Below are 22,181 nucleotides of genomic sequence, written 5' to 3' on the forward strand. Positions count from 1 at the left end.
ATGGAAGCATCAGCAGTTAGAAACAATCTGAAATGACCACCAGGTGACAGTCACACACACTGGTTACCTTGGACAAACACCCATCTACAGCGGCAGCTTGGTCAGTGACAGAGCAGCAACTGGGGCAGCAGCCAGCCCAAAGCTCCAGGGATCTGTGAAGAGGGAGCCGTAAGCAGAGGAACAAAGCACAGGGTGGAAATAGGCAGAAGAAAAGGTGTAGAAGGAGGGTGAAGGAGGAAAAAATCTGGCAAATCCATATAGCTTTGTATGTGTACAATACACATTTTGTCTCTTTTTTTTTATTTAATGAGCCCTTAGTTCAGGACAGGCCTGCACCAGTTTAGGGTGCACATTTTGATTTATGGCCAATGACTTAGACAAAATTAAATATAGAAAGCTCAAAACCTCTCCTTTTGTCTATCAATATTCTCCTGGCTCTATGCCAGTTCTGAGAAAGAAGAAAAAAAGAGAACAGCTCATGGAAAAGTAATTTCATTCCCAACTGACTTCTGATAACCTAAACCCCAATGTCAGCCATCCCCACTTAGTGTGACATTGCCACTTAAACACTGAACAACTACAGGATTTGCAGCTATGCCTCTATTTTGTATTTCATGGAATGCAGCAGGCAGTGTAGAGATGGAGGAATTACCAGTGATCTCCAAATCCTGCTCATTTCTCTGCTGCCACCGTGCTCACAGGCTGAAGTAAAGGAAGTTCTGTGCAGGTGGACTGATCAATCAGCTACCAATAAATCAAACCCCGATTATCTCTATCTTTGTTTCTTCTCTTCCATCTTCCAAACACAGGTTCAGCTGGTTACTGCTCCATCACAGCACCGGATTTTTTCTTCACGATTTTGCACTGGAATCTTCACACAGACCATCGCAACATAATTACAGAGGAAAGCACAAAAACTGGAGTGACTCCAACATTGTCCATGGACTTTACTAACAACCACTTGGATTTGTGTACAGAAACTGAAGCAAGGAAAGGACTGCTCCCCAGCAGAGCAGATGAGTCATGCCAATTAAAGCAACAAGGAAAACAGAAAATAGGGCAAAGTCATTCCTCTTGAAGGAATAGTGTCAATGAAAGCACGAAGTCCCATCTACACAAACAGAGAAAGACAAGCAACAGGAATGGAACGTGAACTACTCTCAGCAAAGGATTTTTTTAATAGTGATCAAAGCAAAAGCTCCCAATATACTAAAAAAAGACACTTCAGATGCACTTATTTTTAGCATGCACTTCTTCCTGTAAGAGATCAAACTACAGCAGACTGAGCTCTCCAGAAGCCATTTGGAACCCAACCTACAGGACAAGGCTCAAATTTTGCTGAAGGCAAAGCAACCACTTGAGCCCTTTCTGAAAGGGGATGAAGTAATGCTTGATGAAATGCAGCATCTTCTTTGCAAGTTAAAGAATTAAGTGGTTCTCCAGCTTTTCAGAAAAGCAAGAAAGCACCAAAAAGCATGTCTAGGACTAAACCTCCAGGTGAGCTGGATATTTGCAAAATTTCTGTGTATTTCATTAGAAACAAGCAGTGTAAAAAACAAGCCTCCACATTATTACAGAATCTACATCATGCCCATGAAACTTAAAATCTCAGACAATATGAATATTAAGAGTTCTTCTATTAAGTCAACAGCCAGGTACATCATTTAGATGTACCCAAGAAGTTTCACACACAAGCCTTAAAAAAGGCCTAACATTTGAATTTTGACTTGGAACCAAATCATCAAATTTGGGTTCACATTTTGAAGAAGTTAGTAGAAAGGAAATATTTAAACAGAAGTTAACATAAACCACATACCTCTGTTTTTCAGAATGGAAGCCTGGGCAAATACACGTAGCACTAAACTTCAAGTTGTTTCCTTTAATATTTACAAAGTTGGTTTTATTCTTAGTTTTTCAGAAAAATGATTTTAAGTATTAGCACCTACATTGTAAATGACTCAAACTTAGATTTACACTTGAAATAAAGCCACACATGATCAGTTAAGTGAACCTGTATTCTTCCATTTCTGAGTATTTCAGTAGAGCACCAAGAGGGAAAGAGCAACATGTGAGTAACCAGCAAGCTGTTCTCAGCTGTGAGACACAGGCCCAGGCACCTTCCTGGGACAGGATTCAAAAGGTCAGAGTTTTCCAGCACACTCCAAATCACCTCAGTTTTAGTTATTTATAAGGTGGAAATTTCTATGCAAGTTTATAAAACCCATCCAGCTACATGTTAGTTTATTAAACCACAGTTGACCTGAGATGTAATTAGAATTTTGACATTTTTCCATACTTAGTTCACAAGTTTATTATGAAAAACACTGCAGCTTTGTCCTGCAGTAACATTGTTTTACAGAAAAAAAACAGTTCTGTTCAAAGTAATTCACTATCCTTGGACAATTACAAGGGACAATATGGTAGGGCTGAGTGGATAAGGGAACTGAGTGCAGACAAAAAAAAAATCAATACAATTAAATTAAACAGTATTCCCTGAAAATAAAACAAACAAACAGTTTCAGAACAAATATGAGGCCTTGGTACTTATTTTAAAAATGTTCTTTAAGCTTCAATGATTGTTTGCTGCTACCCTTATCTACAGTCATGCTGAATAAAGCTATAGCTAAATGGAAAGTTAAATGTATTCACGAGGTGTTAATGTCTACATCTTATTATTTGCAGTCTCTCAGAGAAAGCAAAAGTAACTACAAATAGCGCTATGCCAGAAACTGGTTTCTTGACCAACAATGTTGCTTCAGCATGCAATGAACTGGTTCATTCTAAAGTGGTCACAGTTGTTGATGACAAGAGGCTTTGTATTGAATATGGCACGTCTTTTGGTCCATGTGAAAACAAAGTTTGAATGTTAAATATTTTCTGACATTTTGGAGTTACTGTTGCTCTTCCCATTTTCTTTAGGTCAACATATGGTTCATGGCAATACTGTACAGGTCTAAAATCTCTTTACAGGAAGTAGTCTGGGGTGCGACGAGTAACATGCGGTTCACCTCTGCGCGGTGCCGGGTCAAACTGCAAACTGAAGAGCACAGGCATCAGTGAAACTACAGCTCAGCTCACATCCAGGCATGTTCTAGCCATCAATTACAGGAGCAGGAGTTTAATACAGGTGGGTCTTTCCAAGTTTTATCAACCAAATTAAGTATTCCAGAACAAGTGTTCCAGCTCTTCCACTCCTATTAGTATGTACTTTTAACCATCACATTTTTAAATTCCTCTTACCATGAAGGTCTGGAGAGAAATTAATTTTAGCTTTAACACTCAAACTGGTCAAACACTAGTATCTATTAGAAAATTACAGTCTCCAATTACTATCGAATTTTGCCTCATTTACCAGTAAAGTTGCTGCTGCAGTAGTTAACTAGAAATCTCATTCAAAAAGCTGACATCCCAACAACTGAAGAATTCAGAGATTCCAAAAGTCTCCTGCCTGAGACAGGAAGGCAATACCTTAGATGTGACAGCCTACTCCTGCTCTCAAATCACATCCCTACACAGCAAGTCACTAAAATCCAGGTAGTTATATAAAAAAAAAGAGGAGTCTCACTTTAATCTGACAGAAGTTCTCAACAGCAACTGTTCCAGAGGCTTGACTCAAAGACTTTAAATGTGAATAACCCAACAATTCCACATTCACTCCACCTCCCAAAAGGTTAGAGGGGAAAAAAAACCCCATACTTTAACACAATTGAGTGGTATCATTAAAATCACAGGCAATGGAATTCTCACTTTTAAACATACTTACAAGGAGTATTTTAGAGTATCATCAAGTTCCATGATTGCAGCCTGGTTGCCACAACGGTAACAATAGTTTGGAGCACTGAAAATTGTTACTACATTCCGATCATGACACCAGTTGTACCCCTGGAGAGGAAGGAAAAAAATAATTCTGACAACCAAGTTAATGTACCCCGTGTAGTGACCACAAACCAACCTTTTAATGTGCACAGCCCTAAGTGGCATTTGTAGGGTTACTTTAAATAAGGCTAACACTGTATCGTATTTATCTTCTGGAGAGAAAAAGGGTAAAAAGGAATTTTTGCCTTCATAGTTGCTTCCTACTATCAAATATGAACTAGATATTAAAAAAAAGACAAAAAACCAAACCACCTGGCAAGATTGCTCCATTACATTAGCATTAAGTAGTTAAAACGGCAATTATGAAGTACACAATCTACTCTGAACCTTCAACTGTGATCACCAAAACCAGAATCCAGACATACACTTAAAAATCTGAACTGCTAGGAGTAACTAGAGACCAAGAACAAAAGCCCACATCCAAGCTAAAAAGAAAAGTTACACTTTTTTCCAAGAGACACATATTTAAAAACCTTTTTATCTACACAGAAAGGGAAGACCACATCTAGTACCAAGGCCTGGTTTGGGATATTACTGTGCTTTTTAAGGAAAACAAGGCCAAAATAAAGGTTACTCCACTGTCAAACTCCATTAGTCGCACATGAATACTGTCAAGGTCAAGTTTCTGGAAGACTTAGCTGGATCATCACCTGTTACAGCAGCATATGCACACTTCTGACACACAGAGAGCATGGAATAAATGGCCCCAGGACACAATCCAAAGTTTGAACACACAGGCTGTCCTGCTCACCTCCATTACCAACTGATGAGCTCTTGAAACCAACGTAAGGCCATTAGCATGGTTAAAGGTTTCTGAAATATCCTGTCCAAATGTGTAACCTGCACCTCGAGGAGAAATTCCCCAGCCGCCGCGATCGTCTGGATCTGACCATAGCAAGTCACACATTGGACCCTGTAAGAGATGTAGATGATGTTTCAGGCGTGAAGTGCAAAGAACCAAAACTAGCATGTTTCTTTCTTTAAGCAAGGACATGTCCCTCATTTTTCCTTTAAAAAATCCAGAGCAGGAAGACAGGCACTTTAATATTGCTAAGTTGGTTTGAATTTCATTTTCAGCCTGTGAACTTAAACCCCCAATACATGCTGTATCATCAATCTCACTGGCTTAGAAAATTATTTTTCAGTACCTCATGGGGAACTTCCTGCAAGCGATCAAGTGCTCTGATGTGATCCAGTGTATCTATAGATGGAGAGAGGCCACCATGTAGACAAAAAATCTGCAAGAGTTAAGAAACATGAAGTTTATTTGCATTAATCAATGCAGTTAGAACAGTTTAGAATAAATGATTACGAGAAAATCTGCATGAGATTCCTTTAAAGATGAGAGCTGACAAAATGCAGTGTTAAGAGCTCCCTTTACAATAAAAACATTCAACTTGGTCAAATGTCAACATACCTGGCCATCCACCAAGGCAGTTAGAGGCAGGTAGTCAAAAAGGTCTGTAAAGTATTTCCAAACATTTGCATTTCCATATTTCCTTAAACATTCATCATAGAAACCATAAACTTGTGTGATTTGCCTGCTTTCATGATTCCCTCGAAGAATTGTGATACGTTCACGGTAACGGACCTAAACAGAACAGTTTATTTTAGCACATCAATGAGCAACTCTTCCCCAGAACAGAACTGGCACTCCTCAATCCCTACCACACATCAATAAAGCAATTAAAACAAATCATTCTGAAGATTCAATTATAACCTTTGAGGTTAAAAAAAGGAATAATTTATTCAAATCTTCAGCTGCCAAATACTTTTGAACCACACAGAGATTACTTGTAAGTGGTATTTATTATTACTAGTGGACTTCACTATACCTGTGCATTAAGCTGATCTCTCCAAGCAAATTCTTAAAGACTGCTACTTAGGCAAGTAACAAATGAATGTTCATTTCAGAGAAAGCTCAGGCTTGCACCTGAACTTTTTTATTTTTTCTTTTTGAGAAGTGACTTAGAAAACTAAGACAGCCAAGAATTCAGTCTCCAATGCAGTGAAAATCATAGGAGATATTAAGCATAGTCAGGATAGTAATGATATATTTTATATGGAACTGTAAAGCTGAGAAGAAAAGTTACCTTAAGAGCTACAAGCAATGTGACTGTTTCAACTGAATAATATCCTCTGTCAACATAGTCCCCCATAAACAAATAGTTTGTGTCTGGTGATTTGCCTCCAATTCTGAAAAGTTCCATGAGGTCGTGAAATTGTCCATGGACATCTCCACACACTGTGACCGGACATCGCACTTCTTGTACGTTGGATTCTTTTGTCAAAATTTCTTTAGCCTATAAAAAAAAGCACATAATTGTGAGTTTGTTTATGAAGAGTCATTTTACTCAAAGCACGCTCTACCCCTTGCAACTCTGCCACCTGCTCTCTTTAGGAGCTCTTGTCCCTTCCTTCTCTGAAGCACTTCAGGTAGAAGTTTATCTTTACTTAAACATTGTCCATCTTAAAACAGCATTTCACTTTATGAAACCCTGTGTTAGTAATTAGTAGTTGCGTGGCTTTTTTTCCTCTTTGAGGACAGTATCTTGAGTAAAACTTCAGACTTTCTACAAAAATGTTTCTGTGAAGTATAGAACCCACCTGCAAAGGCAGGGAGTCCTGCATAAAGCAGAATGAGAACAAACATCCACTGGTACCACCAATTACAGAGCAGGTCATTTACCTGCACAAGTTTTCTCAACAAGTTCTGTGATTAAACACAGACTAATAAACGACAAGTTGTGTCTCCATAAACCAAAGCTGGGTAAGACCTTTGTCATCATCATTTTTCCCAAAAAGCTGTGTGTATAAAAGTTGCAGACAAAGGTAATTTGTATGAAGAAGCATAGGCTAAATATAGCACTAGAAAGGTAATTTTGAAATAATGCAAGACAGTTGTTACAGTTTGTTCTCAGAACAGTCACCAGACACATGCCACAATGATTTGCTAAATCAAGAAGGTATTAGAAATATAAATAGTAACAAGTTTACTAGTTACCATCTACAAAGATTTCGCTGTTTTTCAAGGCAATGTTCCTATTCAAAAAGGATCCTTTTTACTTCATTACCCCAATTACAAGAGAATATATAAAAACTATATTCCATACTATAACCCAAGTTGTCTACAGACAGTGGCTGACACTCACACCCAAGTGGTGTTACTGTCCCACACATCCTCCTGGCTGACCACCATGGTCACCACTTCAAACAGAAGCAACACCTAAGTTTAATGATGGAAATTCATAAAATTCAATGTTTCACTGCAAAGAAATGCAAAAATACAGCACGGCTAAGCACCCTGCACAACACAAAGCTTTAGATGTCACTCTGCAGACGTATTTACATCAAAAGTCAGTCTCACATGAGAGTTTCCACTTGTGTTGTGGCCAGTACTAAAGATAGGTCATTCCTGGCTTGTGGTTGATGCTAGAAGTACAGATTTATTTTAAGATAGCCTGACCTAAGTTAATTTTAATGCAGTGACACTCACCAGATGTTTTGAAGGTGTTTTAACAGCCTTGGCCTCTTCTAATACTCTCTTACATTCAGAAATATTTGCCAGCTTAATTCTTCTTTTGACAGAGAATGCCACAGATGCTTACAGCAGTTTGCTATAAAAAAACCCTACTCTTAATGAGGATGTTTCTACCACTGGATTTTCTTAACATACTTGAAGCACTGCACAAAGAAGGCAGCATTCATTTTTCATCAAAGATATGCAGCGTTTGTGCTGAGAATGGCAGAGTTCTCAGCAACTGAGTTGCTTTCTCAGTTTCTGAAATATTAAATCACTCAGATACGCACATGACCAAACACGCAGAGAAGTCAGACAGCTACTCTGATGGGAAAAGACTGTTTCAGGTCAACCTGCAGAACAGCAACCTCTGTTTAAATCCTGCAGTGGAGGAATGCTGGTGCACGGATTCCAACATTTCCGTGTTCTAAAACCAGTTTCATGTTACGCTGTGCTATGAACTATTTAGCTAATTTACAGTCTTATGTCCCACAGTATTAGAAATGGCACATATTCAAGTTCTCAAACATTCTACTTGGCTCTATAAAAGAACTTCAGCAAAGCTGAAGATAGAAAAGATAATATCCTGAAAACAAGCTACCAACAAGCAGTCTACTATATCCCAACTTTCACAATAAATGAATTCCTATAAAAAGGTAAAGTTTAAAAAAACGTTTAATACACTGTAACACAATACCAACACGAGTTGGTAAGACAACAGTACGTTTAAGACTACAATTTCACAATGGTAAGTGATCACTACTACTACTGCTGCAGTATCTGTGCCCCTGGCCCTGTGCAACTCCACCTTGTTCCACGCCCTCTTTTCATTGATTCTTAATGGTGCTGCTTACTCACCGCATCACAACTCCCTCCCCCTACCCATCCTCCCCTCCAACAAATGCACTTCCCACCAGAGCTCTCCTACACTTCCTCATGCAGAAGAAGCAGTAGAGCACTCTTCAGCATCCTTCAGCAGAAGACAAAAAACTCCTGATCCAACCATCTGACACAGGAGAACTAGGAGAGAGACACACCCCCTACCCCCTGAACTTAAAACACCCCGGGACCTATCGCCACAAAGGGTAATAGTGCAACAATGCAGTATTTTGACATCAACATTTTCAAACATCCAGGCTTCACTGCCTATCATCAGGACAAAACAAGGATACAATTCGGAAAGATCTTCTTGAGCATCTATTAATTCTTTTGTATCTCTGTCTTTTTTTCAGTTCTTAACAATTCTTACTATTAAGACAGCCCTAAACTTCTCTACACCTCCAACACTTAATTAATCTTATTTACATAGTTAAATACCACAAATCAAACTTCTGTGGTACGGGGTACTTAAGCAAAAACTTTGTATCAACAACCTACTATATTACAGTTTTACAACTGTAATATAGTAGGTTGTTGATACAAAGTGCCTCTGAATCAGTTCAATAATTTTCTCAGCACTACACTCTCAGATTTCAAAATAAAGTGCAAACACATACAGACTAAGACTGCAAAGATGATGTTACTTCAAGTTAATAAATGCTAATTTTACAGCCAATTACCAATGAAGTCCAAGACAAAGAACACAGCAGTGAGACAGAGTTACACAAGAAGAATATAGGAAGAACCAAGTGCAATGCTGTCATAAACATTCCACTATTGCTGAGGTGGAAAGTCACATATTTTACTCAGAACAATCTCAAAGTTCAAACAATAAGCACGCATCAAATACATTTCAGCTTAGTCATAGTGACTGGAACGCATTCTGCCTTAATACTGGCTTACTCAGTCATTTCACTGTAAAGAGAAAACTTGTACAATCCCCAAACTCAACATGAATAAAACCAATATTGGTTTAAACACACAAGAAAACAACCACTTTTCACTTTAAAAGAGTAGCACAGTATAAAAACACAACCTAGTACTTAAGAATTAAACCATTCCTGGCCAGCTGCACATCATCTAAAGGCCCAGCTGAACAGCACCAAGCTGCTTTGGTGGCTCTGCTTACAAAGCACATCTCTGCAAAATGCTGTTCTTAAAACAAAAAGATCAGCTTCATTGTTTTAGGAACAGTACAAGATCCAAGTGTATGAACTGCCATGGATAAGAATTTTGAAAATATGACAATGTCAACCTTATGATTTTCAGATCCTCTGTTTATTCAATGAAATGCATAAGTTGTATGCATGCAGATGTATCTCTTATTTCCCCTGCTCCCTCCCAATATTTTTATCTTATATGCCACAAATTAAGGCTCAGAGTCAAGTGCCATAAAAGCTGTATTCCATTTTACTTCCTCAACTCACTCTGTGCTGAGGATAAGCAAGTTTTCCTCATGAGCAACATACATCATCAACCTTGTCTCACAGAAATAATTTCCAGTGGTCCATTTCTGAAAAATCCTCTGAATTAATCTGTACCCAAATTCTTCTGTGTTTCCAGAATACATCAGTTATTTCTTAATTACTCTGACCCTTCTTAGGTCCCTACATTCTAGCATGAGCTCTGACAACTCAGCCCAATTATCTACCCTGAAAAACTGTGGGGCACACAAAACAAAATAACAAGACCCAAACCAAACAGTAAACATCACTTTGTCTGTGTAGAATTGCACATCAATACATGAAGCAGCACTATGAAGCACTCATGAAAAGATAACCACTACTAACTCAGTAAGGAAAATACAACCATTATTTTAATTAGACAACACAGCCCAAGGTCATGGTTGCAGATGGTAATGTGTCGTTCTTGGCTGACCAGAATTCACACCTGCAGCCCACCATACTGTCCAGTAAAGTGTGTAATGAGAAGTATCCACTGTAACCAATAAATAGTTTTTTGTAGTTACCATAAAGATATTTTGATGAGATTGAAGACTTCAACCACACCCATAATTTCCTGTCACCAAGGTGCACAGGATGTGACTAAAGGCACAATGATCAGCTAATTGGGATGAATACTGGTTTTAGCTGTTCAAACATCACAACCTGAAATAGATTCCAGTTCCATGCAAAGTCATCCATTACAGTCAGCAATTCTTCTGCAGAGTCAATGCTTTTCCATTTCAAGGTTTCCCCCAGACCTTACATGGGGACGAAAGAGAGCAGGTTCGGACAAAAGATGGGCTTATTATTTAAAGCAAAAGGTGTTTTCATTCACTGTCTGACATTTGAAGCAAAACTAGATAAATGAAGCCTTCAATAACACCCTTCTGTGAAGGAGGCATGGCAGTCAGATTACACATGACACAAATGGGAAACTGATTTTTGCTGGACTTCACAATCCACTAAGGAATTCAGTGTGAATGTATAAGTAGGAACAAAATTAAAATACAAAGCTCCCCACTGACATTTAATTATTTACTATTCCAAAGTAGGTAAAAACAGGATTTCCATCCACATAGAAATACTGAGCAGCAAAATACTCTTTTGCCAGAACAAAAGATGATGCATCTGCTTTCTCTCTGGATTTAGGACTAGCACCTAAACCTTCATTTCTAATATCTTCTGTTTGGTGAGAAGAGAGACCAGTTTAAATACAAGATCTTAGACAACCAAAAGAGTAAGCCCAATGCCAAAACTGCTGTAAGATTAAAATAAGACAATCACTTTCCTTCATCGCCTGTAAATTCTAGAAGGTCTACAAGAAAGCATGCAAGCAGCAAACTTCTGCCAAATAACCCTCTCTTCCTATGTATTACAAAAGTAAGAACTGACACCATCCCAAACCTTGATAGTTCCCTCAACATTTCCATTTGAAAAGATCAGTAGCAGTCTTACACAGAGTAACTGATAAGTGTTCTTCCCCTCAGAGGTAACTCTGGGAGAAGGGGAAAGGCTATTTATCAATCAGCCATTGACAAGAGCAGTGGGGATAGGGTCTTCTGAAAGAACTCAGTGTCATTATGTTGCTTCATACAAAAGATCTTAGTATCTTTAATTTTAAATTGAAGAAAAATAATCTAGAAAAAACGTTTTTAAAAAACATAAGAAGCCAAATAACTCAGGAACCCTTATACCTTCCTTGCCTCATGGGAGTTCCAAGAAACACAGCAATGACAGCAATGCAGGAAGCTGACCACTTACAGGGATGTTTTTCAGTCCTCTCGGTAGAACAAGCTGTATTTATCTTAAATAATTCAAGTTGTTAAAAAAAGAAATAGGCTAAACCTATTCCCAAACTAGTTGTGCCTGATATCAACAAGTCCAGCTTCACGCAATGAACCCAAAAAGTTCTCAACCCTTTTGTTCCAGTAACTCCAACACAGCTTGACACAATCATGCTGCAGGTCAGGACACCAGCTGGAGGATGGCATATCAAAACTCAAGCAAGCAAGCAAGCAACATCTGTATTGGAAGGCATGTTCAAAATATTCAGCAGAAATATTGGAGACCTGGATACTGAGTAACTGAGCTCCAGTATTCATTCTTTAGTCAGGAATATTTTTCCAGCTTAATATATACTACTTATACTATAAGAAAAAGAGTTTAAGAGCAGCATTACTGAATACAGGTGTAGTGTTTAAGGGTCCCTAAGCAAGAGTGAAACTTCAGTCCCTGCTTCTGTGAATTGCCCTCACACAGGTCTGTTGTACCAGGTCTTCTGAACTCCTGCCAGACAGGTTTGGGTTTTGTGCTGGGCAAGGCAACTGAAAATGGCTCGGAAGCGATCACTGAGCAGCACTGTCATCACATCAGAGGGGGGAGCAGCCTCAGCACAGGTAGATTTGGAAGAGGACATCAGTATTGCAACCTCATCCACGTCTTTAGCCTCAAACTGTCAGAATTCAAGGAGGAACTTGCTCTGACAATTTAGGAGTGCTTCCTGCTGTTAGCTTAAGCCATGCCCAAAACACAAGTATCTGTCACTCCTACTTGATCACAACTGTTGCAACTAAAAAGCAATAAAACAAAACCAAACATCTCACTGCTAGCACAACTCAGTTTTTACAGAATTTACCAGAATTAAAAAACAAAAACCAGAAAGCTCTTGATGCTACAATCACTGGCACATTGAAGACCAAATTTTTATACGCACATCAAGAAATATGTAAATCTAAGACTAGGTGAGAAGGCTGCCAAAGTTGACACTTCAAATACCTTCTGTGGAAAGAGATAATTTCCATTTTTCATTAGCAACCATAACAAAAAAACAAACAAACAAAACACCACCAAAAAAACCCCCACAACAAATCAGAACAATGGACATGAAGCGATTTTTTTTAAGTGTTCCAGAATAATCTGAAACACAGTCATTCAAATGTTACAAAAGGCTTTGTACACTACACTTTTAACTCCTCAGAGACAGAAGGTGTAACTACATGACCCTATCAATTACCTGACCCTTGAGTATGTTCAACAAAGCAGCAAAGGAGCCCTAAACCACCCTCTGGTCTCCCAGAGCCCCTTGAACAGCTACTGAGGGTCCCTCCCACCACTGGCAGCAGAATTCCCTTGCTACAGCATCCAGAAGTGCAGGGGCAAGGCAGAACTGCAATGCTGCACATTCGTCTCCTGCCAGGGCCAGGGGTGGAGGGACACAGAACCTGCCCAATGCACAGCCCACCAACACACAGGGCACAGCACACTCTATCACTACCTGGGAATTCTGCTGGGGCAGGTTCCTTGGCTGATTTACAGCAAGTTCAGACAGCAACATTCATTTTCACAATCATATTAGTCTGAAAAATAGTTAGTTATACAATACGGATATGAGAATGCAAAAGATAGCTCATGGAAAAGCCCTTGCAAATGCAGCTGGAAACAGTTTAAAACATTCACTTCTGGCCAAAAATAATCAGCTAAGAAAGGCAACTCCTGAACAACATAGGAAGCAGAAGGGAACAGTGCCTCTGTCTGAAAAAAAAAGTTGGGTAGACAACTAACCTAAAACACAGGAGTGAAATCCACAGAACATGTAAGTTCTGTGCTTTAGAGGAACTGAACTTTGATTGCACAGGCTTTTTTCAACCCAAAAGAAAGCTTCATCAGAAACATACTCATCCTCTCAGAATTAAGTCACTTAAACATAGCTAAGTGAGTTTGTGCACTCAGCTGCAGTGGGTATAAGCACGTTTGGTTAGAGAACATCTAACTTGGAAGATCAGGTGTTAAAAGTGAAAAATTCTACAACAGGAAAAGAAATTAGAAAAATACACCATGAACAAGGTACATACCAGAGAACAGTGCGGCCCAGAAACACATTTGTACTACAAAAATTAGCAACAGTGACAAATCAAAAAGTAAATGTAACCAACATCACTGTTGCAGATCAAAAACTGCAGGAGTCAAACTTTGAATAAACATTTCTTGAATGCCTTTACTAGTATCAGCCCTTCACTTAATTTAAAATATTTTGGCTAGCAGCACTATTCATTCAGAGGTATTTTACTGGCAATTCAAGAACACTGAACACTCTACACAGTATATGTGACCAAATAGTCTTCTCTCTCTCCAAAAACTGGAGATGTCACACTCAAACTCACTAAATTATGGAGAAGTGTTTTCGAGGGAGTGGCTCTGACACTCTGCCTCCACCTGCACTAGACACCTTCTGCAATAATCAAGGCAAACTCTACTCAAAAATTCACCTCATTCCTTTGTGCAATTTTAGACTGTCATCCCACCTTCCTGAGCAATGTACCACACCCCCAGCTCCTGTGATAAAGGGCATTTATACACAGAGGAGACAAGACCATTTCCCTCCACCCTCATAATGTATGAGAAAGAAACTCTAAACCTGCATCCTTTCATTCAAAATGGCCAGTGGAAAAACTCTCACCTGGCAATAAAGGACTTCCTTTCACCTCTGCCAATAAACAATTCAGCACTAACAGAACAAACACTGGTGACATGTAACAGTAACTGGACTGGGTATATTCTGACCACTTCTTTAGAACTTGCACTTCTCAAATGCTGAAACAAAGCACACACAGTTGGTCACTTCACTGACATAACATTAAACATACAGCACATACTAAGCCTACAATAATTTACCTGCTAATCAGAGGTTGATTATTCCAAATAATTTGTGAATGTATTATTCATGGTTACAAATTACTTCTAGACTTCAAAGATGTTTCTGCCCAGTTCCCACTACCACCATCACCCAGGTAACCAGGCTCAGTGAAAGACACGCCAAGATAGCAACTGGGCTGCACAAATGGCCAGACAATTATCACATTTGTAAAATGCTATTATGTTCTTCAGGTATCAATACTGAAGCACAAGAGAGCCCTTAGGCTTATTCTTATTAGACAGGCACCAGTCTGCACACAGGAAACGCCAGCAGATCAAGAAATACTTGTTAGGGAGATCATCCAATCAAGCAGTGTTATCAGGAAAAACCCCTCAATTTTTAAAAATTGCTTATTTTAACTAGCCCCAGCTGCAATCCAGTGTGGTGAAGAACAACAGTTAATACTGTTTATACCTAGTAGGGTCTTTATTTGTCCTTTGTAACAATAGCTGTATTTGACACTGTCCTTAAACTATTAATGGAAAGACAGCCTTTCGATGTGATTACATCCACAGAACTAATTAAACAGTCCAAACAAAGCACATCCCAGTGAGGTTTCTGAGAGTCGGTGCTGGGAACATGGAAACACATAAAAGCAAGTGCTACCCCTCAGCAGGAAGGTGCAGAACTGAGCTCCCACCCCACTTGCATGAAAACAGCAGAAACAAGAAGATGGAAAATTCAGACTTCAAGGGCCTACTTCCAATTCCTTGCATGAGCAACCAGGAAGAAACTTAACTACTCTTAGCAGAAAGTCCAAGTAAATCCACCTGTAGTTATCAGCAACAAATCAACTTTCCCGAACATCGCCAGCCCTGTGGCTGAACTCTGCACAGTGGTGACCACACACGGAGAACTGTCACCCCACCCAACATGAAGGCTGCTGCAAAATAATACTGTGACTGGCAGATTTCTTTTCCAGATTCTGATAGTCTCTCATCTCAACGTCAGACACAAAGTTTTCTTTTCTATTTCCCTTTACCATTATCTTGGTGATGAGCACCACATATTTATCCATAAATACAGCTCATTTCTATTCTTCACTGGGAAAAAATGAAAATACCATCTTGTGCAACACTGATGACAGGGACTACTGTATCTTCTGTAAGGAATTTCTAGTGATATGCCTGCTTCTCACTGAACCAAAACCCCACTACATTGAAAGCTTTTTGTACATTACACATCCCTCATGGTCCTGCAAGTTACCATACAGCCCCACAAAATGGAGCCATATGAACCCACTCCTGGGGGATTCAGGACTCAGTAGCCATCAGTTTAGAAACGATGGCAAGTGAAACACCCGCCTCTCACATAAAGCAATACAAGGAAGAAGCTGGACCACTGTCATTGGCGAGGCACATGGAAATAGCCAGGTGGTGACACTGCCACTTACTTGCAACACCCTTTAAAATACACAGCCTGAATCAAATGGAAACAATGTTGAGTTGCTGGAATACAAGTGGACTAAAATCTGTACTGGCGGAAGAGCTGGTCTGGCCAAAAGCACTGCAAGTTCTATTAAACTCATAGACAGTCCTCTCGAAACAATTTGCTTCCAAAACAACCTAATGTAGTATTTGAAAGCATGATTCCAATTTTAAAATATTCTTGGTACTTTCTGTGGCAAGTACATAGGCTTCTTTAGAAGCCAGTACATCCATAACTTCATGTATTCATTAATACCCAGTTCCCAAAAAATTCACAAATATTCCATCTTTCAGTCTAGTAATACAACACCACATAAAAACATCAGTAATTAAAAAAAAACCAAAAAAAACCCAAACCCAGAAAAAAACCCCAAAACACCACCACCAACCCTCAGCTATTAAGTTACATCCAGAATTAGAATTCAACTGGAAAATGCCACTGGATGCTACCACAACAAAATTTTCCTGAATTTCCAAAATGCAGTCTGTCCTGGGCTGCTTTACAATCTTTCTAAGCTATGAATGTCTCAATCACCACATTGCTCTGTAACATCCACATCTCAACATTTTCAAACCACCACTATAAAAATATGGAGTTATGAAGGATCTCGAATGTTTATTCTGTGAATTTCGTGAAACCCAGAACCTTATTGAGGGAAACCAAAACCCCAAAGCTAATTTACCCTTCAATTACTTATAAACGTGTCAGTGCTTATTCATAACATGAAAAATACAAAAAATAAATCAAAGCAGCAGTTCTTTACCGCGTGTAACTTCCAAGCGCTTACCACAAGCTTTTATTTTCATTGTAATAACTCGCGCTTTTGGGGGTTGATTCAACGTTTTAACCAAGGACAGGGGGTCTCTCGGGGGTCTCTCCCGAGGATCCATCGCGGCCGCGGCGCCATTTTAGGAGGCGCTGAGCAGGCGGGAGGCGGAGCCGAGGCTCCAGCACAGCCGAGGGGCCGCGGCTCGCCCGGCCCCGGCTCCCGGCGCGCTCCCCCCGCCGGGGCGCGCCGAGCCCCCGGCCCGCCCGACAGCCCCGCGCCCGCCCGGCTGAGCGGCACCGCCCCCGCCAGCAGCTCCCTGCCCGGCCCCGCCGCCGCCCCGCAGCCCCTCGCTCCTCACCTTCTCGCAGAGGCTCTTCACCTGCCCCTCGGACAGCTGCTTGCACTCGTTTAGCTGCTCCACCCACTGGTCGAGCTCCTTGGTGAAGACCTTCTCCTCCATCCCGCTCTCCCCCTCCTCCTCCTCCTCCTCACCGGCTGCTGCTGCTGCCGCCGCACCGCCCCGCGGGCCCCTGCGATCCGCGCTCCCCACAGCGGCGGCGGCCGCGACGCGTCAGGGCGGGCGCGGGCGGGCGGGCGCGGGGAGAGGGCGGCCCGGGGCGCTCCGGCTGCGGCAGCGCTGCCGCTCCTCGCTCCGCACCGTGTAATGGCCGCCGCTGCTGACGTCACCGCCCCGGCCCCACCGAGGGGAGGGGGGACAGCCAGGGGCGCCGACAGCGCGTGCGCGGCGCCCGGGCGGGGCTGCGAGTGCGCTCTGAGGGGAGGGGGCGGGTGAGGGCAATGACCGCGCTCGCCCGCCCGCCCGCCCGCCGGGGGAGCGGCGGGTGGATGTCCTCCATCCCGCGTCTTGTTCGCGGTGCCTGTGCTTCGTCCCGGTCCTGGCCCCCGGGGGCTGGCGCTCTCCCCGCGGGGGGTCCGTGTGAGGGGCGCGGCGCAGCCCCGCCCCGCCCGCTCGCAGTCCTGAGGCGGGAGCCAGAGCACTGCCGGGAGGGGTCGCCGCCATGGCCGTACCGGCCCCTCCTGTGCCCGGGTGCTGAGCGCCGGCTCCTGGCGGGGCACAGGCTGGGCAGGGTCCTCGCCTGCCAAGCACCTGCTGCGGGGTCGGGAGGCGATGTTTCTGAGGGCTTTGTGCGGCTCCGCAGTGTTTGTGGTTCTCCCTGCAATTAACGCATATGGGTATCTCCGAGGCTCGTGCCAAGAGGCTGGCCCCAGGGTCTTTGCAGTGACAGGACGAGGAGCACAAAAAGTTCCACCTCCGCACGAGAAAGAATTTTACGCTGTGGGTAGCAGAGCCCGGGAACGGGCTGCCCAGGGAGGGCGTGGAGGTTTCCTCTCAGGAGACTTTCAAAACCCCGCTGGACACGTCCCTGTATCCAGGAACACGGCCCTGGCCGATGGGTCCGACGGGGTGATCTCTAGAGATCCCTTCCAACCCGAACAATTCTGTGGTGCTGAGTCCTTAGCCCGGTTATCCTGTCTGTCAGAGAAGAGGGAAGTGGAGGGCGATTAGGTTGTTGCTAGTGTTGGGTACTTTAAAAATGAAGTTTTTCAGTTCTAAATTATGGGCATTAAATATCATCTTAATTGTACCACCAGGCGGTGCTTAGGTTAAAAAGGCTGTGCTCCATTTCTTTAAAACAATTTCTACTGAAAGAGTTCTTGGAAGTCTGGAGTTTATTATGACCTTTTTAGACAGAAGTAATGCATGAAGTGCAGTGTAAGTGTTCAGTGAAGGAAATTAGTGGTGGACCTTTCAGGAAACTTTCAGGAAGATGGTATTTTTTTCAGGAAACTAGTGGTGACCTCAGCTACCTTATTGTACTCAGACACTTGCTACCTAAGGGAAAATATGTCAGTAAGACACAGATAAGTTGCAATAAAAAAGAATGTAGGAAATATACCGAACTAATTTCTAATGAATTAAGTATTTTATTGCAATCTGTGTCTTAAATTATAGAAGATTTCCCTTAAATTACTCACAAAAGGCATGAAAGAATCAGTTTTTAAAATAATTTTTTTTTACTTAAAATGGGTCAAAATGTTGATAAAATATTGATTCGGTAATTTCCAGAGGGCACAATGACTTTTCCTAGTTAATTTGTGTTAATTGTCTTGGTCATCACTTGGCTAATTCAGAGGCTGACTTGTTAAATTCTTTGCCTACTAGTGAAGGAAATTAAGAATTCCACAGTGAGCAAGGGGTAAGGAATGTTTGCTTTCATGGGTCAGTCTCGGTTTCTTGGTGTCATACTCTCCTGCTAGACGTAAGCTAGTTTGAATTGCCTGACTTAGGTTTTGTTTATCTTCCTCAATAGTTTTGCTGTTCTTACACAAGTTCCCATCTTCAGGTGACCTTAGTTTTGTGCTTAAAGTTGTAGAAGGAATGTCCCATTCATTGAGAAAAGCTATAGGTTTCAAGAATTCACTCTGTAGCACATCTTCCCAAAATAGCTTTGAGCAAATATATGCAAAGAATAAGAAGCAATAACATCAACTCTTGTGTAATTTGCCAAGCTAAAGTTCATTTTCTTTAATAACTGTTGACTTTCTGGCATAGTTACATGTTTGAGGATCACACTGCAAACCATCCACACGAGCTGTGCTTTCCTCACTCCTACCAGGTAAGACATGGCAGGATTTCAGTTCCAGTTTTGTAGGCAAACAAGCCAGGTTAAGAGTTTCTTCCTGCTAGCACGGATCAGATTGGACACCCCACAGATTAACAATCACTGCTGTCTTCAGAGCAATTGTGGTGGTTCCCAACCCCACTGTTGGTTCCCAGGAGCACAGTGGTAAAGAAGGGAACACTTGTTTGAAAAGACTCAGTCATAGATCTTTTCCAGACAAACTCCACCTGGGAAGGGGTGGGGGATTCAGCGCTCCCTGCTTGCCGCTGAAAGCTGTGCCGCTCACTATTGGAGAATTCAGGACTCTGCAAAGGAAATTCGGGATTCATTTATCTGGACACTTCCAGAGAAGGGGAAAGCTTTGGTTTCCATCTCCATTCCAAGCATTAGCTCTGTATTTTATCCTCATACTCTTTTGAATTGCCTATATATAGATCAGCGATCAGATCTTCCTCCCTCTGACTTGAGAATGACAATCAATAGTTTAGAGAATCACAGTTGCTTTTCTCAGATATTTATCTGAGCCTTCAAAGGAGAATGTAATAATGAAAGGATACGTGCTGTGTTGCATAAGTTGGGTGTTTGTCAGGGCTTCAGATACACAGCAAGATTAAACTGTAACCTGTGAGATGGCAGTAATAAATTGTATTTAGTATGTGAATATATGCCAGCAGTGTGTGTGGTGTGTACCTGAGGAGCTGTGTGGGTGCAGCTGCCCCGGTGAGTCAGGGCTGTGCAGGCCACACTGCTGTGCTGACACCCGAGTCAGGGACCTTTGTGTCACATGTGTGGCGTTCTGGAGAGAGGTGAAGTGGTCAGGCTGACTGCACTTATGTTTACACACGTCCAGCTGTGGGTTAGTCAGCTGTTAGCCTATAGTGCCAACTAATTCTGTACTAGTCTGAAATTAAACTCAAACTCATGGACAAGGGTGTTAGCAACTGCAAGAATCTTATCAGTAACACCAACGTTTCCATTGTACTGTGAGACATTAGTGTTTAAATGCAGATTTATATCATACCGTCCAACTATACAACGTATTGTCAACTTAGCATTGTGGAGTAAGGAACACGTAAATTAGTTTTCTTCACACTTGGCTCTCTCTGAATATTTTAGTGATTCTAAATTACCCATCAATGCATGCCCAAAATGTCTGTTGCTAGGGTGTTTTAATACTAAATGCAGAATTAAAGGGCTATGCAATACAATATAAAGAGTATACCATACAATTTAAAGGCTATACAATAGTGTAACAATGAGCTGACACCTTTAGATGTAGGGCTGCAAACTTTGATTAATATGTGTATTTCTGCAAGCAAATACAGACACCGGTACATTAGCGTGGAAGTCAACTGCCTCTGTGAGGAAAGGGACGTCTGGTCAAATAAATTCAGAAGTACACATCATGTAATCTCTTGCATATTCAGATACTGGCCACTACTGGATAAAATATATGTTTTGTGTCTTAATAGTCCCATTAAATCAGATAAGCCTGTCATCTTAAGTACAACTATTACAAAAGACCGAAAGAAAAACAGAACACGTTTACATCAGATATTTGTTACATCACCACAAACAAATACTATTTCTGTATATTTGACCAATTTCAGAGTCCAGAGAGTACATGACAAAGTCAGTCACATCAGTAATGCCACTATCAACAGAGGCCCACTCACTTCAACTGAATGGGTTCTGTAGAAGATGGAACCTTATATTAATCACCTTGTATACCACAAGACATATTACTGAAATCTGCTAGTTCATCATTCACCCTCGTGTTGTAGATAAAGCAGGAAGTGCAATGTCTTACTGAAAGAAGAAATTACAGAGTAACCATGAAAATCACATTTTCAGATCACTATGGTTACAGGTATTTCATAGTCAAGAGCCTTTTAAAAGCTAGGAATAGAGTGCTGATTCTCCAATGTTAGGGCTTGATATTTTGCAAGTATTTTATGTCCTGCTCTCTTCCCTGTGAGGCTGGCACTGAACTCTCTGTGCCCAGCCTGGCTGAGTAGGAGCACTGGGGCAGTGGGTACATCCTTGCGCACCTGAGCAAGGGTCGTGTGCTTCCTACTTATCATCTACACGTTTTAATCTCTAGAATACTTGACAAACATCACCTCTGCCAGGACAAATAGCATCACTTTATCGCCAGATGAACAAATACGTGATTTCAGCCCGACGAGGAAACAGATACTGAAATTAACTCACTTTCCAAACAAGACAGAAGCATTGAGAGTTGAGAGTAGAGACCTCAGTTCAACAGATACTTGGACCCATCCTTAAATTCCTTGCTTTTAAACAGATAACATAAGCATCTGTGAAATGCCCTGCTAAGCTCATGCTGCGAGGCTTTAGGCTTGCTGATTGCTGATGCTCTGGTCAACACAGCTTGTGTTACAAGTGCTTTCTTTGGAAAAACTCCTATTATTCAGTCCTTTCCATAAGCTGTGTTTAAGAACAAATTATTAATACGTACAAGCAGTTGTCATGGAGATAATGTGATCCCAAGTGTGTTTTTTGTAAGTTGCACAAACCTGGCATATCCCACATGCCTTGTATGGAAAATTCCTACATAATGTTTCCTGTGTTAGATATGGGATAGATATTTATCTTTGCTTTTTTTGCCAACACCCAGTGGAGAAACCACTGCTTCTGGCTTTCAGATGGCTGGCTTTAGGAGTAGGAAAAATGTAGGACTTGTATGATATGGGGTTTTTTAAGATGCAGCATCTCAGCAAGGAGCTGAACTGCTCACTTCTGTGAAATCTCAAACACTGTGCAACATCCAAATTATGACTAAAACCTCACAGAATATATTTTCTCTCCTCATCTTGGTCCACAGAATTATGCGAAAATGTAGTAATTAATCCAAAAGAAGGCAGCTGGCTAATGTAGCTGGGGAGGCCTCAGGGCCATAATG

The 22,181-nt window shown here is 41.3% G+C and overlaps 1 protein-coding gene across 1 annotated transcript; it reads right to left on the minus strand.

Moving 5' to 3' along the window:
- Positions 1-2,285: 2,285 nt before the first annotated feature.
- PPP2CA (protein phosphatase 2 catalytic subunit alpha) lies at positions 2,286-17,267 on the minus strand. The gene is made up of 7 exons (XM_063413769.1): positions 16,969-17,267; positions 5,970-6,179; positions 5,294-5,467; positions 5,025-5,114; positions 4,628-4,789; positions 3,764-3,882; positions 2,286-3,037 (listed from the first exon to the last, which is right to left on the minus strand). Exons 1-7 carry the CDS (start codon positions 17,068-17,070, stop codon positions 2,965-2,967), a joined length of 930 nt encoding a protein of 309 aa, XP_063269839.1. The 5' UTR covers positions 17,071-17,267; the 3' UTR covers positions 2,286-2,964.
- Positions 17,268-22,181: the final 4,914 nt, after the last annotated feature.

Source organism: Prinia subflava, chromosome 16, assembly GCF_021018805.1.
Source record: "Prinia subflava isolate CZ2003 ecotype Zambia chromosome 16, Cam_Psub_1.2, whole genome shotgun sequence".
Taxonomy (NCBI): domain Eukaryota; kingdom Metazoa; phylum Chordata; class Aves; order Passeriformes; family Cisticolidae; genus Prinia; species Prinia subflava.

Coding starts and splice junctions, on each gene's coding strand:
- PPP2CA (XM_063413769.1), bottom strand. CDS start 17,070: ATGGAGGAGAAGGTCTTCACCAAGGAGCTCGACCAGTGGGTGGAGCAG. Junction 3,883..4,627: donor CTCATCAGTTGGTAATGGAG/GTGAGCAGGACA, acceptor CTTCCTCTCCAG/GGGTACAACTGGTGTCATGA. Junction 3,038..3,763: donor GATACTCTAAAATACTCCTT/GTAAGTATGTTT, acceptor TGTGCTCTTCAG/TTTGCAGTTTGACCCGGCAC.